A 19627-nucleotide genomic window follows, 5' to 3' on the forward strand; every position below is an offset into this window, starting at 1 on the left:
CCCACTTAAGTGTCCATCAATAGATGAAGAAAAGGTAGCATATATACACAACGAAATACTCTTTAGATATAACAAAGAAAATCATGTCACTTGTGGCAACGTGGATGAGCTTTGGAGGACATTATGTTTAATATAAGCCAAGCAAAGAAAGATAAATACCAACTGTCCTCACTCACATGTGGAAGCTAAAAAAGCTGATTTCATAGGAGTAGTGAGAACAGTGGCTCTAGAGGCGGGGAAGGGTAGGAGACAGTGGGATGGCCAAAGGTTGGCTAATGGCTACAGAAGTACAGGTAGATACGAGGAAGAAGTTCTACTGTTCTGCAGCACTAAAGGTGACTATGATCAACAACATTTATTTTCAAATTGCTAGAACAACGAACTTTGAATTTTCCCAACACAAAGAACAGATAATTCTTTGAGGTGATAAATATGCTAGTTACACTGATTTGATCATTATATATCATATATATGTATTCAAATATCACACCGTACCACATAAATATGTACAACACTTACGTGTCATTTAAAAATAATGATAAAATTATATCCAGATTCAAACGCCTCTTGTAGCGCTTCCCACAGTCCTCACATTTGGATGGGTTTTCTCCACTGCGGTCTCTTTGTTGGTCTTTATGGTATGTCCTGTGTACAAGCCTCTTTCCACAGTCTTCACATTTGAATGGTTTTTTCCGACAGTGGAGTCTCTTATGATTCAAAATACTTGAGGCCTGTCTAAAGCTCTTCCCACAGTCATCACAGTTATAAGGTCTCTCTCCTGTGTGGGCTCTATGGTGCAAGTCAAGACCTGACTTAGTAATGTAGCCCTTCCCACACCTGTCACATTTGTATGGCTTTTCTCCAGTGTGGACTCGCTGATGGATCAAAAGATATGAGGATCGTCTGAAGCTCTTCCCACATTCTTTACAATTATATGGTTTCTCTCCTGTGTGGATCGTCTGATGCTTACACAAATCTAGCCCACCAATGAAGCCTTTTCCATATTCCCCAGTGTCGTTTGGTTTCTTTCCTGTGTGGACCACACAATGCCTATTAAGACTTGACCTAAGACGGAAGCTCATACTACATATCTCACATTTGAATGGCTTCTCCCCTGTGTGAATTCTCTGATGTTTTTGAAGCTGGAAATCGTGAATGAAGGCCCTCCCACATGCCTCACAATTATAATGTTTCTCTCCCATGTGTAATTTGCAATGAACTGTAAGTGCTGATCTACATCTGAAGCCTCTCCCACACTGTTCACATTTGAAAGGTTTCTCTCCAATGTGCACTCTCTGATGAGTTTGCAGATGTAAACTCTGACTGAATTCCTTACCACACAAGTCACACTCAAAGAGTTTCTCTCCCAGGTGGACTCTCTGATGAATATGAAGTGCTGAGATGTAACAGAATCTTTTTCCACACTCATCACAGGAATGAGACTTCTCTGCTGAGTATATTTGCTGAGAAAGATCAAAGATGGAAACACCACTGAAGGACTGTTTACACTTCCCACGATCGGAAGGTTTCTGTCCTGTGTGCATTATAGCTAGTTCTTCCTCATCCTGGGAATGGGCATCACTCTGTTCAGAGAACTGAGAGCTATTTATGGTAGAGTTTTGAGGCCTGGTTAAGTTACTTGCAATTTCTTCCCAGATCTGCTGCCAGGACCACCCTTCATGTGGTCCTGCTTCTGGAACAGTCTTCATTTCAAGTTGGATCTTGCCACCTATCAGAATACAAAATTAAGAGATCAGGACAAGTGATGTCCTGTTCAGCATTTTTAAGAGTTCACACTTAGGACATGGTATGAAACTTCAATGAACATTCAGTTTGTGTTTTCCAAGCACACCCTGGTTTCTGGTTTGCATGAGAGCAATCTAAAACCATACCATGTGGCTGGGCGCGCTGGCTCACACCCATAATCCCAGCACTTTGGGAAGCTGAGGCAGGCAGATAACTTGAGATCAGGAGTTCAAGACCAGCCTGAGCAGCATGGTGAAACCCTGTCTCTACCAAAAATACAAAAATCAGCCAGGTGTGGTGTGGTATACACCTGTAATTCCAGCTACCTGGGAGGCTGAGGTAGGAGAATCACTTGAACCCAGGAGGCACAGGTTTCAGTGAGCCAAGATCATGCCACTGACTCCAGCCTGGGTGACAGAGCGAGACTCTGTCTCAAAAAAAAAAAAAAACGAAGAAAAAACCATACTGTACCATGTCTCAAATATAAAATCCTTGATAGAAATAAATTTTTTTTTTTTTAGATCCATAGCAAGTGGAATACACCTGGCCACACTTCAGTAGAAAGAAATAAAAATTTTAATGAAAAATTAATATGACATACACATTTAACCTGCTACTATTTTTAAAATTTTCCAACTCAGTCTGAAGTCTTACATGATAAATTACTATTATGTACATAATGAAATATGACTCAAGAGGAATTGTAAGGGAAAGCAATAACAATAAATACTTTGTATATTTGCCTGTATATCGTATATCCTTATAAAGAAGTTAAACTTCCTTGATAGTGAAACAATGTAATTTAGGGTTGTGACTAGCCACAGCTCTGAGGGATGGGAAATGGCAGGTGGTATTCCCTATGTCAGGAAAAATAACAAGGTAATTTAATGAGGGGCTTTAGGTCACAGGGAAGCAATGGACCAAGAGACTAAATAACCACACGGGAATCAACCAACCAATTAAGGCTATGTAACGGAGCCCCAGTAATCACTCTGGATCCCAGCACTCAGTTAAGTTTCCCTGATTGGTAGTTCCCTGTGTCTAAGTCATATGCTAATCTTGGGTATGTGACGTGCCCCACTCTACTGGGAGAAAACAATAGGAGATCCACATTTGGTACTTCACTGGACTCTGTCTTCTTTGTTTTCTTCCTTGGTTGACTATAATATGCATCTTTTCCCTGTAAAAAATCAGTAACTGTGAGAATAAATGCATCCAGTGAGTTCTGAGAGTCTTTCTAGGAAATTATTGAATGTGAAGATAGTTTTGAGAAACTCCTGAATTTGCACTTGGAGTGAAATGAAAGCAGTCCTCTAAAATGTCCCACTAAACTTTTTAGCTTAACCCCTGATGATACTAAACATCAAACACCTTAGAGTGTTTATATCTACAAATTGAAAGTATTTCTGTACAAGAATTTTGCATAACATATATAAAATACTTAATCTTATTTTTCTGTTTTGATATGGACAGTAATTTGGTTATCTGAAAGAGTACAGGGGACAACTGCAGTTCTGAGGGGAATCTGAAAGGCTGTCCTTTCAGGGCTTCACAAAAGGGGATGCTCCTGATCAAACAATCAAAGATGTGAAGAATCACTTGGAATGAAAAGAAAGCCTATGATGCCTATGATGTAAATAGGCCTTTATAACTTTTATATTCAAGACTACAAATCAGTGAGCTGAAATAAAGTTAAACCTGTGATAGACATTTACAAAAAGGAACCAGAATAAAAATTATCACAGCATGGACTCAAGCAGGAAAGGTGTTGTTACATGAAATGTCAGCTAAAGTCACTCATATACATCTACACGCATGAAAATTGTCCAGGTGAAAACTAAAAAGGTGTTTCTTACTACGGTTCATGCTCATAAAATGTTCAAAACTTTGTCAGAATATTACCAAGTCTTGAATTAGGTAAATTTTTCTGATGGAGAATTAAGTTCCAAAGGTTGAATCTTGGAAAATATTAATAGGTAACTGGGTGGGTACCTATTGGTATACAGTGGTGATACAGAAGGGCTGGGCTCCCGGCCAAACCTCACCCTGGAACCTTGGCCCTAAATGAAAACAGATGACCCCATTTTTCTGCCCAAATGTTGCTTTTTTTTGGCCTGCCCTGCCACTATCCTGTGCCCATAAAAGATTTCTGCTGGCAGAGCAACACAAGCAGCTGAGCGGCGAGGGTACAAGTGGCTGAGCGGCGAGCAGAGAAGCAACTGAGTGTCAGAAACTATGGATGGATGTGGCTAAACTCAGATGGTGTGGCTTCAGAGGGGGCTCGGCTAGAGATGGCCGGGCTTCAAGAACAGATCACTTTCCCATCCCCTTTCTAGCCTCCTTTTCTGCTAAGAGCCAACCACCACTCAATAAAGTCTTCTGCATTCATCACCTTTCACACAGTTGGTGTGACCTGATTCTTCCTGGATGTGGGACAAGAACCCAGGTGCCAAGAGGGCAGGGGCTGCTACCCTGATGCTCCACTGAGCTGGTTGGCACTTCCCCAGACAGCAGAGCGGAAAGAGTACTGGTTGTGTAACATGCTTGGACGCTGCTGTGGGCCCGCACAGAGCCTGCTCCCACCAGACAGGAGCAACCAGCCAATTCCAGCATTCATTTGCTCCAGTTCCCACACTCGCTCGCTTGCACACTGCCTCCCCGCAAGGAGTGGGCTGAGTGAAACAAACCCTCCAGTTCCCACCCACAAAGACAGTCAAGGGAACAATCTGGTCTCATCTGTAAATGGATATATTTAATACACTATGACTCATAAATAAGAGGTCTTTCAGGATAAGGGAAGGTCTCTCAGGATGTTTCTATTTTGAGAAAGTAATTCCCCAATTCCTTCCAGGTCATGAAGCTTACCAGTTCAAAATATAGCATTATATCTATAAAAATAAAGAAAAAGTCTGTAAAATCTGTGTCCTGCTCTTTTTTCCAGCTGGAACCATGGAGGGTGTACAAGAGAAGAAGAAGGTGGTTCCTGCTGTGCCGGAAACCCTTAAGAAAAAGTGAAGGAATTTCGCAGAGCTGAAGATCAAGCGCCTGAGAAAGAAGTTTGCCCAAAAGATGCTTCGAAAGGCAAGGAGGAAGCTTATCTATGAAAAAGTGAAGCATTATCACAAGGAATATAGGCAGATGTACAGAACTGAAATTCGAATGGCGAGTATGGCAAGGAAAGCTGGCAACTTCTATGTACCTGCAGAACCCAAACTGGCGTTTGTCATCAGGATCAGAGGTATCAATGGTGTGAGCCCAAAGGTCCGAAAGGTGTTGCAGCTTCTTCGCCTTTGTCAAGTCTTCAATGGAACTTTTGTGAAGCTCAACAAGGCTTCAATTAACATGCCGAGGATTGTAGAGCCATATATTGCATGGGGGTACCCAAATCTGAAGTCGGTAAATGAACTAATCTACAAACGTGGTTATGGCAAAATCAAAAAGAAGCGAATTGCTTTGACAGATAACGCTCTGATTGCTCGATCTCTTGGAAAATATGGCATCATCTGCATGGAGGATCTGATTCATGAGATCTATACTGTTGGAAAACGCTTCAAAGAAGCAAATAACTTCCTGTGGCCCTTTAAATTATCTTCTCCACGGGGCGGAATGAAGAAAAGGACCACCCATTTTGTAGAAGGTGGAGATGCAGGCAACAGGGAGGATCAGATCAACAGGCTTATTAGAAGAATGAACTAAGGTGTCTCCCATGATTATTTTTCTAAGCTGGTCAGTTAATAAACAGTACCTACTCTCAATTGAAAAAAAAAAAAAATCTGTGTCCTTTAACTTTTTGACAACTAAATTTGTATAAAGCAAAGGTGAGGGAAATACACACATTTCTGAAGAAAGACGACCAGAAACAGAGTCAACATTCAGCTCTGTAACTTGTGTCTTCTCATCCTCATTCTTCCCCTCTAAGGGAAGGAAGGAGGAAACTGGGTGCAGTGAAGTGCATGCAGACTTTGGAGAAGCAAATGGGCTGCAGATGGGTAAATCTCTCAAAGGAAAGCTAGCTGGAAATCCTCATTCAAAAAGACTTTTTTCCCAGATATAAATATGCTCCCTATGGAAAGCTCCAGGGTAGGTCCCAGGGAAGGCATATTTACTCAGTGTGGTCATGAAAAACAAAATGCTATGCTTGGAAGTTTCCACAGGACATGGGTCAACTGCACACACATAAAACCAATCATGTCTGTGTGAAAAATCATGGTACACGCTATACACACTACACAATCTCAGTCCCATAAAATTGGATGTTGTGCCTGCAGACACACAGGACCTAGAAGAACGTGTCAAACTATAAACTGCTTGTGATTGTGACTTTGCTCTTTGCTTCTTGTGTTTTTCAGTTTCCTCTAATGTACTTAACTTTTTAAAAGTAAAGGTTCTTTTAAAAACAAAAAACAAAACAGAACAAAACAAAAAAACCAATCATGTCAAGGAAACCTAAGAAAAAACCTGAAAATGGATAAGCAGCCATCTGCAGACAAAAACAACTGTTCCGCAATATACAATGAGCCCTCCGTATCAATGGGTTTGGTATCCATGGATTCAACCAACAATGCATAACAAATTATTTGGGGAAAAAAATCCAGTTCCAAATAGCAAAACTGGAATTTCTGACATGCTGAGTCCTATGTTGATTCCTTGTGAACTAAGTGAGAGGTAGGCATTGTGTTTGGTGTTATAACTGTCCAGACACGATTTAAAGTATATGGGAGGATGTACGTAGGTTCTAGGCAAATACTTCACATATATAAACTTGAGCATCTCTGGCTTTCGGTATCCATGTGGGGTCCTGACATCAAATCCCTATGGCTTCCAACAGACAAATATATACAGATCCTTCCATGTACCAGGACTATTCTAGGAACTGAAGATGCAGTCATAAACAAACAAACACCTATAGAGATTATATTTGAAAGGGAAGAGGTGATCTACCAGTAAACAAAAGCATACGACATACAATACATGCAGGCCAAATAAGATAAGATGGTATTTTCAACAGGGTGCTTGAAGATGACCTCTCCCATGATATTAAAACTCAGCTGAGACCTGCATAAACTAACGGAAGGGGTCAGTAAGTTTTGTGGGGACAGAGGATTCGAAACAGAGAGAAAAGCAAGTGAGGGCTCTGAGGCAGAATCTTCTATAGTAGGGAAATAATGATTCCTGAAAGATGTCCACATCCAATCTTCAGGACCCATGAACCTGATACATTACACAGCAAGGCAGATTAAGGCTGCAGATATCATTGAGGTCCACTAGTCAGCTAAGCAGAAAGTAGGAAAGTCAACTTGGATCATCCAAGAGTTGAATACAATCACAAGGAAAGTGGAAGACGGAGGCATAAGAAGAGTGGCAGAGGGAGCGTGACTATGACAGACGGTCAAGGATGCACTACAGCTGCCTTCAAAGATGGAGGAATGGAAACTAGAGCCAAGGAGTGTGGACAGTGTCTACGGACTGGTAAAACAAAGTGAAGTCTTCTTCCCAAGAACAGCCAGAAAGGAACAAAGCCCTAAGACAGCTTGATTTTTGCCCAGTGAGATGTGTCAGACTTCAAGCCTAGAGAACAGAGAAACAATAAATGCTTCTTGTTTAATTGACTAAATTTGTGGTCATTGGGTACCAGGAACAGGTGATACGGTGTCCTTGGCAGGATGGAGAAACAAGAGGGATTACAATGTGGCCAGAAAGATGGAGAAAGAGGGAGAGTATGAGAGGCGTAGTCACGAGGCAGTGAAGAGTGAAGAGGAGACCACAGGGGTTTCTGACATCCACTTAAAGAAGTTGTAACTTTTATAAAAACTAAGAAGCCAGAAAGGCTCTTAAGCTGAGGAATGGCAATCTGACTTCCATGTCCTAAGGATCACTTTAGCCACCATGAGGAGAACAGATGTCAGGGTGGGAAGGCACGAAGCAGGGCCACCAGCTGGAAGGAGGTTACAACAATCCAGGAAAGATGTTTGCCATGGAGAACAAGGTAACGGAGTTGGACATGCACAGAAGTAAAACAGACGGAAGTCACAAACAAAAACACACAGTTGCTTGTTTCCTACCCGAATTCCCTTCTCTTTGGGTTGCTATATCCATCATCCAAAACTTTTCCTCCCTTAGAAAGTGGAAAGTATCTCGGTTAAATGGTAGATGCCCTGTGAACAGGCAAAGTCAGGTGCTTAATCCCAACATATTCTAGGTAATAGCGGGGTAACATTTACTGGAAATTTAGGTTCCCACTGCACTCTCAAACTGGAACACCCTAGGATACAAAGCCACTCCTGGGGCCTGACATTCCCTTATAGAAAATGCCTGTCCTTACCCACTGAGAGCAGGTTCCTCAAGTTCTCCAGCATCACGTCTCGGTACAGCCTCCTCTGGGCAGAGTCCAGCAGCCCCAGCTCCTCCTCAGTGAAGACCACAGCCACATCCTTGAAGGTCACTGCCTCCTACAGCATCAAACATATGCAACCTCAATGTCATGACCAATGGTTACTGGGAGAGAAACAACACTGAGCAGGCCAAGGGGGAAAACTGAAAGTTTTTCTGGATCTTCAGAGACGTAGGACAACTTAGAGAATTTCCATTCATTCTGGCCTGTGTCCTGACAATGATACACCTTGATTGTCCCAAGCGTCATCAGAAGTCCAAAGATGAAGAAGTCTTGTGTTCTTATTAGCGCACTCATTGAGTGTACTTGTATGTAGCCCCCTAGAAGTCTAAATGCTGCATCCTGGGTGACACGTATATAGATTTCAATGAACCTTGATAATTGTCCCAGCAACAGTGAGGAATTCAGTCAGTATCTGCCTTACCTGGCAGCTGGCTGATGAGGCTGTGCCTGTGAAACCCCAATTTCAGTACTCCCAATAATTACTTTTCCTTCTCCCCTTTACAGTACACATTCTGTTGGTAGTTTGTGGCTCAGATCACTGCGGTAACTGACAAAGGTCCTCCTGACTGTAATCTGGAGGAGATGCTTCCCTGAACATCCCCTGACTTCTATGGGATCCCACAGTGGTGAAGAATGAGACAATGGAATACCGTAGGGGGTGCCAGAGCCCTTTGGTGGTGCTGGGGACACCTGATCCTTCCATGTGGGTAGTTGGAACTAGCAGGAATATCTTTTCATACAGAACATGACCTCCCTTCCTGACCGAACAACGATGCAGGAAGGTCTGGGCCAAACAACCAGAAGAATGGATGTCTGCAGTAGTAGCAGTCTCAGAACAGGGACAGACAGACTGGGTCGCTGCACCACCTCAGCCCACCCCCTACAACAGCTACCAATCTGCTGTTTCCCCAAGGATGTGGCAGCAGAGGCCTGGAAGCAGAGCACATTCCTTAAGTTATCTCAAGCTGCAGACACCTCATGTCACCTAGCTAAGTGTTCCATCTGCTACCCTGGATTTGTTCAGTCAGCAACCACAGTGACCCTCTTGTCCTAACCACAGTAAACCACGCCAGTATCCCTCATGCCACAGTGCACACCAACAGCTCCAAAGCCCTGGCTTGTCAAGTCAGGACCTGGCACCTGCCACATGAGAGAGAGCTGGAGGGCCCTGTGGTAACTGGTGCAAGGCAGCAGAATCACACAACCTCAACAAAGCAACAATGGACTGTGCTTTCTCGCACGATGTTCCTTTGACTACCGGGATGAGAAATGTTTCACATAATGAAAAACAGGACTAGACGAGTGATACTCCTCTCTGTAAGGGCTGCATGAACACCATACGGAGGAACTGAGCTTATGCAACCATGCCAAAAATGAGATCTCGCTGGCAAAAGATAATGTACCCATTCCCACGAATGGGTCACAGAACAGCCAAACAAGGGAAAGGGTGCTGTGTGCACCTGAACCTTATGGCTTTCTCTGTGGCTGGTCTGCAGGGTGACCCAAATACAGGGTGGGCGATGTCATGCCTGGAAAGCTGGCAGACTGTTAGATCCTAAACACTGGGCCTGCTGGGGGTACCCATAGATGTCACCTCGGGAGCGACATGTACCACTGGACGAGAAGGCGAAAGCTGTGCCCCAGGCTGACTGGGGGACCTGCCTGGGGGTGTAGCTAGCTCCAGGTTTACATCCTACTCCTACGAGTCAATTCCCATGAAAAATGATGAGACACCTGTTACAGACAATGGCCAATACTGCTTCCTCTATGACCACTGCCTTGGGAGCCCAGCAACATCCCTTCACTCCCTTGGGAAGGTTGAAAAAACACAAATGTTTCATGCTTTTAGCCCTACCGGGAGTAGTGGATCTGTGACTGCCTGTGACTGTCAACATCTCCGGCCTTCTCTGGATAAACAGCTATTATAAAAACACAATGAGAGGCAACCCAGAAGCAGGCCTACTAACTTCAGACACTGGGGGCCACCTGAATGATTCTTCTTTGATATCTTTTTTTTTTTTTTGAGACGGAGTTTCGCTCTTGTTACCCAGGCTGGAGTGCAATGGCGCGATCTCAGCTCACCGCAACCTCCGCCTCCTGGGTTCAGGCAATTCTCCTGCCTCAGCCTCCTGAGTAGCTGGGATTACAGGCACGCGCCACTGTGCCCAGCTAATTTTTTGTATTTTTAGTAGAGACGGGGTTTCACCATGGTGACCAGGATGGTCTCAATCTTTTGACCTTGTGCCTTGTGATCCACCTGCCTCGGCCTCCCAAAGTGCTGGGATTACAGGCGTGAGCCACCGCGCCCGGCCCTTCTTTGATATCTTTAGCAGCTTCTTATGGGTCTCAGGGACCCAGGCAGGATCACGGCTTCAAGAAGGTCTGGCTGTGCTGCTTGTAATCATGCTCCTCTGGGGGCCACTGAATGTATTCCAGCTATAATTCTATGAAGTCGACTGAGACTGTGTCGGTCAAGGTGTTACACTGATCTAACAAGATCGATCAGCACCTCCAGATCTAAGGAGGTTGATGGGCATATGAAATGAAGTAGTTTGCTAAGGGGATATCTGGGTGAGGGATGGACTGCAGGACAGTTGGGGTGCAGACTCCACCCAGTTCTCTCCCCTTTCTTGCTTGTAGTTCTAAAGAACAACTGTAGATTATTCTGGGAATGCAATATTATGGGAGGAACTGCCTTTGACAGCCCGGGCTTTGTTTCTCTCTCCCCTGGAAGCGGGATGTCCTTCAAGTTTTTTCCATGAGTCACGGCACCCTGAAGTATATACACGGGGCAGGTTACCTTCTGGGGTGCCTTAGCTCTGGTGCAAGTGGGGTACATACAGTCAAGATTCCATCTGCTCCACATAGCTTTCCTGAGCCCTGGATGGCCGGCTCACAGTGGACCCTAGGATTCTGGACTCCCTTGCTGCCAACCTGTAATAATAAATTTGCTTCATGTAATCTGTTGCACGTGAGTGTGTTCTGTCCCACAGGACTCACATGAGTTGGTAATCAGTGCACAGTGAACCTGCTTCAGGGTACTCTGTGTCAGACAGCTATGTAGTGTCTTCTGTATTCACAAGGCACAAACCATATGTGCCAACTGCAGCATTTAGTGTCCTGACCAGAAGCCAGAATGCCTCAGTGCACATCCTAAGAGTCTGCCCACTTCTAACCATGTGACCTCGGAACGTTTGCCTACAAGTCTTGTTCCCTCTCTGAATAATGGTTCTTACATGACAGAGTTTTTTCAAGAATTAAACAAGGAAATACACAATATTTTGAAGAGTCTATGGCACACACTAAGTGTTTAATGAACATTAGCTGGTATTACTTATTACTGTTATTACCATCATCTATTTCATGGCTGCATAGTATTCCAGGGAACTGATTATCTATTTTTAGCTACACCAAATAATTAAAATTTAATTTTATCTACTTCCCATTATCAATCTTACAAAGATGATATAGTAAGTAGCAAGATGTAAGAACATCTGACTCTCCTCTATCATTTAAAATAATTTCATATGAAAATTAAAATGTGTAAAATAAGTACATTTAATATTATAATCATAGAATTGAACACTTTCTTCTCACTTTTTTCCCTACCTCTTCAATCTTTCAACAGAATACAAATATCCTAACTCTCCTTATGATGGCCAAGAGCAGGTTATAAACATTCCCATGGTTTTGGTAATCTGATTAGGAAGAACAATTCACTCTACTATTCTCACTTATTATTATAAATGAATGTCATCACTTTTCAAGGTTATTGGCCATCTCTGTTTCTTCTTTTACAATTGCCGTTTAGTCTTCTTTGTTCCAATCTGTTTGAACTTTTTTCTTTATCCTGTAGAAGCTTCTTATTCTTCCTTAACTATCCAAGGGGTAAATATTTTTGCCCCAGGTTGTCATTTTTTTCTGGTAACAGTGTGTGAGGCATCTTGTGCCATAAGGAGGAATTTAAAGATTTTTAAGAACAGCTGTGGTAATCACTGTCCTTGGGTACTTGGAGCAATGGGTACACCTGAGTAGGCGCCAGGTCTGGAAAGGAAGAGGTCACACCAACGCAGGACAGGGAGGAGCAGAGCAGCAGCCTGTGGATTTCATCACTCAAGAAAGAACTCCAGACACCCACACAACAGGGCACAGGGCCCTCAATGGAGAATTCTTTCTTCTTCTCGCCTCTCTCTTTAGCTTGAGAAGAACGGCTAGCATTTCTGATCCTTGATTGCCTCTATGATTTTGAGTAGGTTTCTCATATCTCATGAGTTTAGAAGAAGAATAGACCAGAAACCTCTTTATTCTGCTGCTCTGAGAAGTAAATGAGTGACAGTACACAAGTGACTGGCCAATCTTCAGTATTACACATTTTAAATGAAGGCTTTCTGGCCAGGCACGGTGGCTCACACCTGTAATCCCAGCTCTTTGGGAGGCCGAGGTAGGTAGATTACTTGAGGTCAGAAGTTTGAGACCAGCCTGGCCAATATGATGAAACCTCATCTCTACTAATAATACAAAAATCAGCCAGAGGACATGAGATCCTCAATGTCCTCTTGTTCTCGAGTACTCCCAGGGAGAGAAAAATGACAATCTGAGCAGTGAGATGGAATTTTTTTTTTTTTTTTTTTTTTTTTTTTTTTTTTTTTTGAGACAGAGTTTTGCTCGTTACCCAGGCTGGAGTGCAATGGCGCGATCTCGGCTCACCGCAACCTCTGCCTCCCGGGTTCAGGCAATTCTCCTGCCTCAGCCTCCTGAGTAGCTGGGACTACAGGCGCGCGCCACCATGCCCAGCTAATTTTTTGTATTTTTAGTAGAAACGGGGTTTCACCATGTTGACCAGGATGGTCTCGATCTCTTGACCTCATGATCCACCCGCCTCGGCCTCCCAAAGTGCTGGGATTACAGGCGTGAGCCACCGCGCCCGGCTGAGATGGAATTTTAACTGTGAAAGAGGCAAACCCTACTCACCTTGGACGTGGTCATTTTTCCTCCTACTTCAGGGAATTTGCAGAGTCCTGAATGATGCGGTTCGAGAGAAAGCAGAATTGTGCCTGGAAAGTCCCATGGAAGACAGAAATAAGAGACACGAAAGCGTGCTCGGGGATGCCACCCACCAAGAAGGACTCATATTGTCAAGTAGCACATGAACGCTCACAGAGCATTATTCATACTAACCCCAAACTGCACACAACCAAGAAGCTCTCCTACGGGTAAATGGATAGAAAAATTGTGGCATATTCATACAATGGACTCTTACTTGGAAACATAAAGGAATGAAATACTGACCCATGCTACAACACCCATGAACCTTGAAACATTACAGTAAGTTAAAGAAGCAAGTCACAAGAACCCACAGACCCTATGATTCCTTTTATATGAAATGCCTGGAGTAGACAAACATATAAAGAAAGTAGGTTAATAGTTGCTCTAAATTTGAGGTGAGAATGAGGTTTAACATAAATAGCCACGAGGAATCCAACTGGGGGATGGAAATGATCTCAACTGAATTATGATGATGATTTCTCCACTTCGAAGTTCCTAAAGACTACTGAATTGTACACCTGAAATGGGTAAATGCTGCGATAACTAAAAGCTGGAGTTGATAAAAAAAAAAAAAAAAAAAGTTAATGCACATATCATTAAAATCAATAAAACTGGATTCTGAGTCCATATTGGTAATATCTATAGTTGAACAAATGTATGAACCAACAGAGGAGAAATGGAAGCTCTCCTTTACAAGAAAATGCCCACTAATAATGTATTTCCGGCCGGGCGCGGTGGCTCAAGCCTGTAATCCCAGCACTTTGGGAGGCCGAGGCGGGTGGATCACGAGGTCAAGAGATCGAGACCATCCTGGTCAACATGGTGAAACCCCGTCTCTACTAATACAAAAAAAATTAGCTGGGCACGGTGGCGCGTGCCTGTAATCCCAGCTACTCAGGAGGCTGAGGCAGGAGAATTGCCTGAACCCAGGAGGCGGAGGTTGCGGTGAGCCGAGATCGCGCCATTGCACTCCAGCCTGGGTATCAAGAGCGAAACTCCGTCTCAAAAAAAAAAAAAAAAAAAAATAATGTATTTCCCCATGAGAAACTTCATAATTAAAAAAAAAAAGTAACATAAGAGTGGACAAATCTGAAAGACATCTTCTTGGTCAAGTGACAAAGCTGAGATCACCAATGAAGGGACAAACGGACATCACTTGGACCTTGTTATGTTACAACGAGAAGGGCATCTCATTGCGCCATTGCACTCCAGCCTGGGTGAAAGAGCGAAACTCTGTCTCAAAAAAAAAAAAAAGGAAAAGAAAAGGGCATCTCAGAACTTCTGCTGAATCCCCACCAACAATGCATAATCTGAACATAAATGTGAAATATATCAAATTCCAAATGAACATCTATGGAAATGTGACAGCTAAAGACAATGCATAAACTGGACTTTGAATGGGGCTGCAGGTGAAGCGGGGGCAGGAGACAGTCATAAGGACTTCAAATGAAAAATTAAACAAATTCATATATGAACTTCAGATTAGATAACATGATGCTAGGTAATATCCTATCCAACACTTATCTAATAAGTACCCTACAAATACTAGTATTCGTGTAACACATCTGTCTGATATGTAATCAGTAACAACATTATTTAATATAATATCCAATATTATTTAGCATGCTATGTAAAACCTTATAACCAGCCCTTCCTAAATGCCTCTTATCAAGATACTACACAATTACCCTGGTATATGGGCTTCCTTGCTGCAGAAACCTACAATCAGCTGTCTCTGGTTACAGGTATGTTCCTGGTGGTATGTGGCTGATAGTCATCAACAAAGCAAACAGGAAGAATGTAAACACTTGGCAAATTTGGGTAGAGTATAGAGAATTTCTTATACTGTTTTGGCAATTTTTCTATAGCTTTGAAATGATATCAAACGTTTTAAAATATCAGGAAACAAGAGATCGCCCCCCTCACCAAGTGACAGGACTACTTTAAGGCTTTCATTTGTATTATCTCTTTCAATTCGCAAAACAATTATATTAGGATGATCCTATAATCACCATTTTAAAGACCAGCAATGGGAAGTACAAGCACACTAAGTACCATTCCACGTCACACTGCGAGAAAGAGGCCGCACACCTACGGAGGCGGACTGAGCGATGTCAAAGTCCTGGAAACGCTCAGAGCAGGGCGCACAGGGCCCCGCCAATCCCACCCGCCAGGACTCGAGCACCGCCCCCCGACGCCAGAGCGCCCTGCCGACTGGAACAATGAACACCCTACCCGCCCTCCCACCTCCAAACCTCCAGTCTTCGCCGAGGCCTCTTTTCCCCTGAAACGATCATCGATCATGGGGCAGTTGCAAGTCTCAAGCACAGAGGGCTCGTTCAAAATGTCCTGCAAGCCGCAGAAATGGCTCAAACTACCCGGGTCATTAAAGTAGGAACCTCAAGCTCGGAGACCGGAAGCATCCGCTCCGCCAGCGTGTCTGGACTGCATCCACTTCCCAGAATTCCCCAAACTCGCTCGTCTGAGCCAAAGGGCCGGCAACACCGCTGAGTGTTTGGAGTATGGTTCCCAGAATTCACCGGTCCTCCTGCCAGAGCCAAAATGTCCGGTGTTCTACCGGCCTGAGGACTACACTTCCCACAAAATGGACTACATTTCCCAGCATGCACCGGAAACGCCTTCCTGAGCTAAACTACCAGGAATCCCGCAAGGTCAGGGCTCAGGGAACTTCACTTGGATAGCACTGCCAGGCATGATTAGTTCCAGATACCAGAGAAGAATGTGAAGGCGGCACAGAAAACTATGGGCCCATGACACATAGGGCCTAAAGCATGGACATCATTTGCTTGGATCTAAGAGCGGTACTGCTCTCCTCTCTGGCAATTGGCAGTCTCACCACACTCATCATCCTATGTGTTATAATACGTATTGTAGGGAGCATTCTTCATCACCTGTTTGGAGCCCTATTCTCAGTCCATTCCCAGATTGAAGACTGCAGAATCTGAGGGCATGGACATCCCAAAGAGACTGATGTTGGCAAAACAGACTGACCAAAAAAATGGGATTATGATATGATTTGGCTGTGTCGCCACCCAAATCTCATCTCAAATTGTAATCTTCACATGTTGGGTGAGGAGCCTAGTGGGAGGCAATTAAATCATGGGGGCAGACTCCCGCTTGGCTGTTCTCATGATAGTGAGTGAATTCTCATGAGATCTGGTTGTTGGGAAGTGGTGGTGCTTCGCCTTTGCACTCTCTCTTCTGTTCTAGTGCTTTCTTCTCCTTCACCTTCCACCATGATTCTAAGTTTCCTGAGGCCTCCCAGTCATACTTCCTGTTAAGCCTTGGAACTGTGAGTCAATTAAACCTCTTTTCTTCGTAAATTACCCAGTCTCAGGTAGTACTTTATAGTAGTGTGAAAACAGACTAATACAGCTTATAACCCAATTTCACTCCTAAGTATACATTAAGAGAAATGAAAGCTAAGAGGTGTGAGACAGCAGAGAGCTCTTGTTGTATGATTTCATTTACATGAAATATTCAGAACGGGCAAATCTGTAGAAACAGGAAGTAGAATAGTGGTTGCCAGGAGCTGATGGAAGAAGGATGGGGATTGAGAGTGACTGCCAGTGGATAGGGGACTACTTTCTGGGCTGATTAAAAAGACTTGAAATTAGAGAGTAGTGACAGTTGCAAGACTTTGGAAATATACTAAAAACCACTAAAGGTTACATTTTAAAGTGATGCATTTTATGATATTTGAATCATTACTCAGGTTTAAACAAGGTTGAGCTGGTTGGCCTAATGTATTTTGAAGCCTATGTATGGTTACCTAAGCTTGGTAGCACCTTAGCTTCAAACTACATTTTAAAAACCGTTTTTTCTTTCCCCCTTCTCCCCAGGCTCAAGACGTAGCTTTGAGATAAACTACATATGTGTTTTCTTTTGTATTTAAATACAGCCTCTGAATCTGCTTTAAAACTTCACTTCCTTCCCTTTCCCACCTTATGCTTCCATGCCCTATGCACATTTTTTTTTTTAACCTGGAGCTTAACCTTGTTAAGCTCACACTATGCTCACTTATCTGCTCATATATTTCCTTAGAAGCTTCAGGGGAAGAATACTAATGCAGATCAGGTAGCCTTAACCTCCTGGCTACAGATAAACTGCAAGATTGACTGCCATTAATTTATAACCTGATATAGCCTGTGATAGCATTGGCCCCTTCACCAGATGGAACAGTAATTCTAGATAAGCCACCGGACTGAGACACGCCATCAGGTACCTCTTAACCTCACTTACCTCTCTGCATTCCAAGCCCACTTCTTAAACTGTGGCCCTCTCTCCAGAAATTGAAAAGTGGCAATTTTTGGAAAAGATTCCAGTTATTCTCTCCCTTGCTAGCAACGGATAATAAAATTCACTCTTTTTATCACACCTTCCTTTTGTTATTTTGGCTTTTTTCTGTAAGTGGTGAGCAGCTGGACCTTCTTTCAGTTACACCAATACCCCACTCACCTATCATGAATTGGTATATTCCCTTCCCTCAGAACACATTTAAAATACTTTTACCATTACACTCACCACAATGCCCAGAGTTAATACTTCACAGATCTGTTCACTCACTGCCCTGTATAACCCGACGGCGGTGCTTAGAAACCAATAGCATGATTATACACAAAGTATCTAAAGAATAATTTGTAATGAGAAATTCCCTAATTCCAAAGCATGAGAATAATTCAAAAACATGGAGGTCAGCATTATACTAATAAAACATCACTCTGATTAAAGGCAGGCTTTCCTGAAGTGGAGTTGGACAGAGCTTCACAACAAATGTCCTTTACCCACTATCCATTCAGGATACACCCTATTGACTGGTGCTTGCAGGGTACAGTCCAAACCCCTATTACCATTCCTCACTCTTCCAAAAAGCCTAAGAAATCAAATATTCTCTTTCTCTGCCTTCATCTAGCTAGAGATTTTCATGGGACATATTCTGGGAAGTAAGACAGAAGTGGAGTGAGCTGTCTCACCTGACAAGAGATGCACTTGGCTGGTTGTGAGGACATGAGATGTTAAGAGAGCAAAAAGGTGATAGTCTCAGTGGATTGTAAGTATTGGCTAGGTACTAAGATTATTGATGCAAGAATGCTGATGGGACTCAGGTGGCAATACAGGTGAAAGTTGTTGCAGACTCATGCTGCAAATTATTACTGAAGAGTATTTTCTAGGAAATGACAAGGTTTAGGATAATGACCATGGGAGAAAGCATCCCTTGATATTTCATTGAATCTTGGGTGGATTTTTCCATTTCTGAAAAAAAAAATCATTGTGATTAAGGATTGCAGTGAACCTGCAGACCATTTTAGGTGGTATTCACTGCCTTGTAATTTCTCTCTCAACTCATTAAAAATGGATATATCAGGCCGGGCGCGGTGGCTCAAGCCTGTAATCCCAGCACTTTGGGAGGCCGAGGTGGGTGGATCACGAGGTCAAGAGATCGAGACCATCCTGGTCAACATGGTGAAACCCCGTCTCTACTAATACAAAAAATTAGCTGGGCATGGTGGTGCGTGCCTGTAATCCCAGCTACTCAGGAGGCTGAGGCAGGAGAATTGCCTGAACCCAGGAGGCGGAGGTTGCGGTGAGCCGAAATCGCGCCATTGCACTCCAGCCTGGGTAACAGGAGCGAAACTCCGTCTCAAAAAAAAAAAAAAAAAAAAAAAAAATGGATATATCTCCATTTATTTGTGCCTCCTTGAATTTCCTTCAGTAAGATGTTGCAGAGCTCAGTGTCCAAGTGTTTCTCTTTTCCTTGGTTAAGACAGTTCCTAAGTAATTGTTTCTTTTTGATACTATTGCCAAGAGAAGTATTTTCCTTTTCAAGTTGTTTTGTTTTTGTGTAGAAATACAACTGCTTTTTCTATATAGGTGTTTTTCCTGTAACTTTTTGACTTTGTTAGCTCTAAGAGGCTTTTTTCTTGTGTATTCTGTAGAATTTATAAGAGCATGTCATCAGCATATAGACACAGTTTTATGTTTCCAATTTTAACAAGTTTATTTCTTTTCTACCCAATTGTTCTGCCTAGAACTTCCAATACTATGTTGACTAGATGTGGAAAAGTGGAGCAAACTCATTGTATTACTGATATTAGAAGAAAAGCTTTCAGTCCTTCACCACTGAATATGAAAATAAGCTCTGAAATTCTTCACAGATAGCCTTTATTGTGTTGAGATAGTTTCTTTTTAATTATTTGCGTGATATTTTAATCATGAAAAGGTGCTGAATTTTGTGAAATGAATTTTCTGCATTTGCTGCCATGATCATGTGGATTATATTTTTATATCTTTTAATCTGTTCATGCAGCATAATACATAAATATTTGTATGTTGAATCATAAATTACATTTGCATTACAGGAATAGATGTTTGGTCATTGAGTATAATCCTTTTAATATGCTGCTGAATTTTGCTGGTATT

The 19627-nt window shown here is 42.9% G+C and overlaps 1 protein-coding gene and 1 pseudogene across 5 annotated transcripts in view; one reads left to right on the forward strand and one right to left on the reverse strand.

Annotated features, from left to right (window-relative positions):
- Nucleotides 1-336: 336 nt before the first annotated feature.
- The window catches only part of LOC105713046 (zinc finger protein 223), a 41392-nt gene continuing 22101 nt past the window's right edge, over nt 337-19627 (reverse strand). The window contains exons 1-6 of one of the 5 annotated variants that reach the window (XM_012446539.2): nt 15442-15730; nt 13112-13194; nt 10982-11074; nt 8069-8195; nt 7809-7901; nt 337-1729 (exon numbers count right to left, since the gene is read on the reverse strand). In XM_012446539.2, coding sequence (XP_012301962.2) covers nt 516-1729; nt 7809-7901; nt 8069-8195; nt 10982-11074; nt 13112-13194; nt 15442-15490 — 1659 coding nt within the window. In that variant the 5' untranslated portion in view covers nt 15491-15730 and the 3' untranslated portion in view covers nt 337-515. Of the gene's footprint in view, nt 1730-7808; nt 7902-8068; nt 8196-10981; nt 11075-13111; nt 13195-15112; nt 15368-15433; nt 15731-19627 lie in introns of those variants that run through there. The other 4 variants (XM_012446537.2, XM_012446541.2, XM_012446534.2 and 1 more) reach the window with 4 other exon arrangements.
- Nucleotides 4696-5512, forward strand: LOC105713049 (large ribosomal subunit protein uL30-like; annotated as a pseudogene).

Source organism: Aotus nancymaae, unplaced genomic scaffold, assembly GCF_030222135.1.
Source record: "Aotus nancymaae isolate 86718 unplaced genomic scaffold, 86718_ANA_hifiasm-v0.15.2.pri h1tg000028l, whole genome shotgun sequence".
NCBI classification, from domain to species: Eukaryota; Metazoa; Chordata; class Mammalia; order Primates; family Aotidae; genus Aotus; species Aotus nancymaae.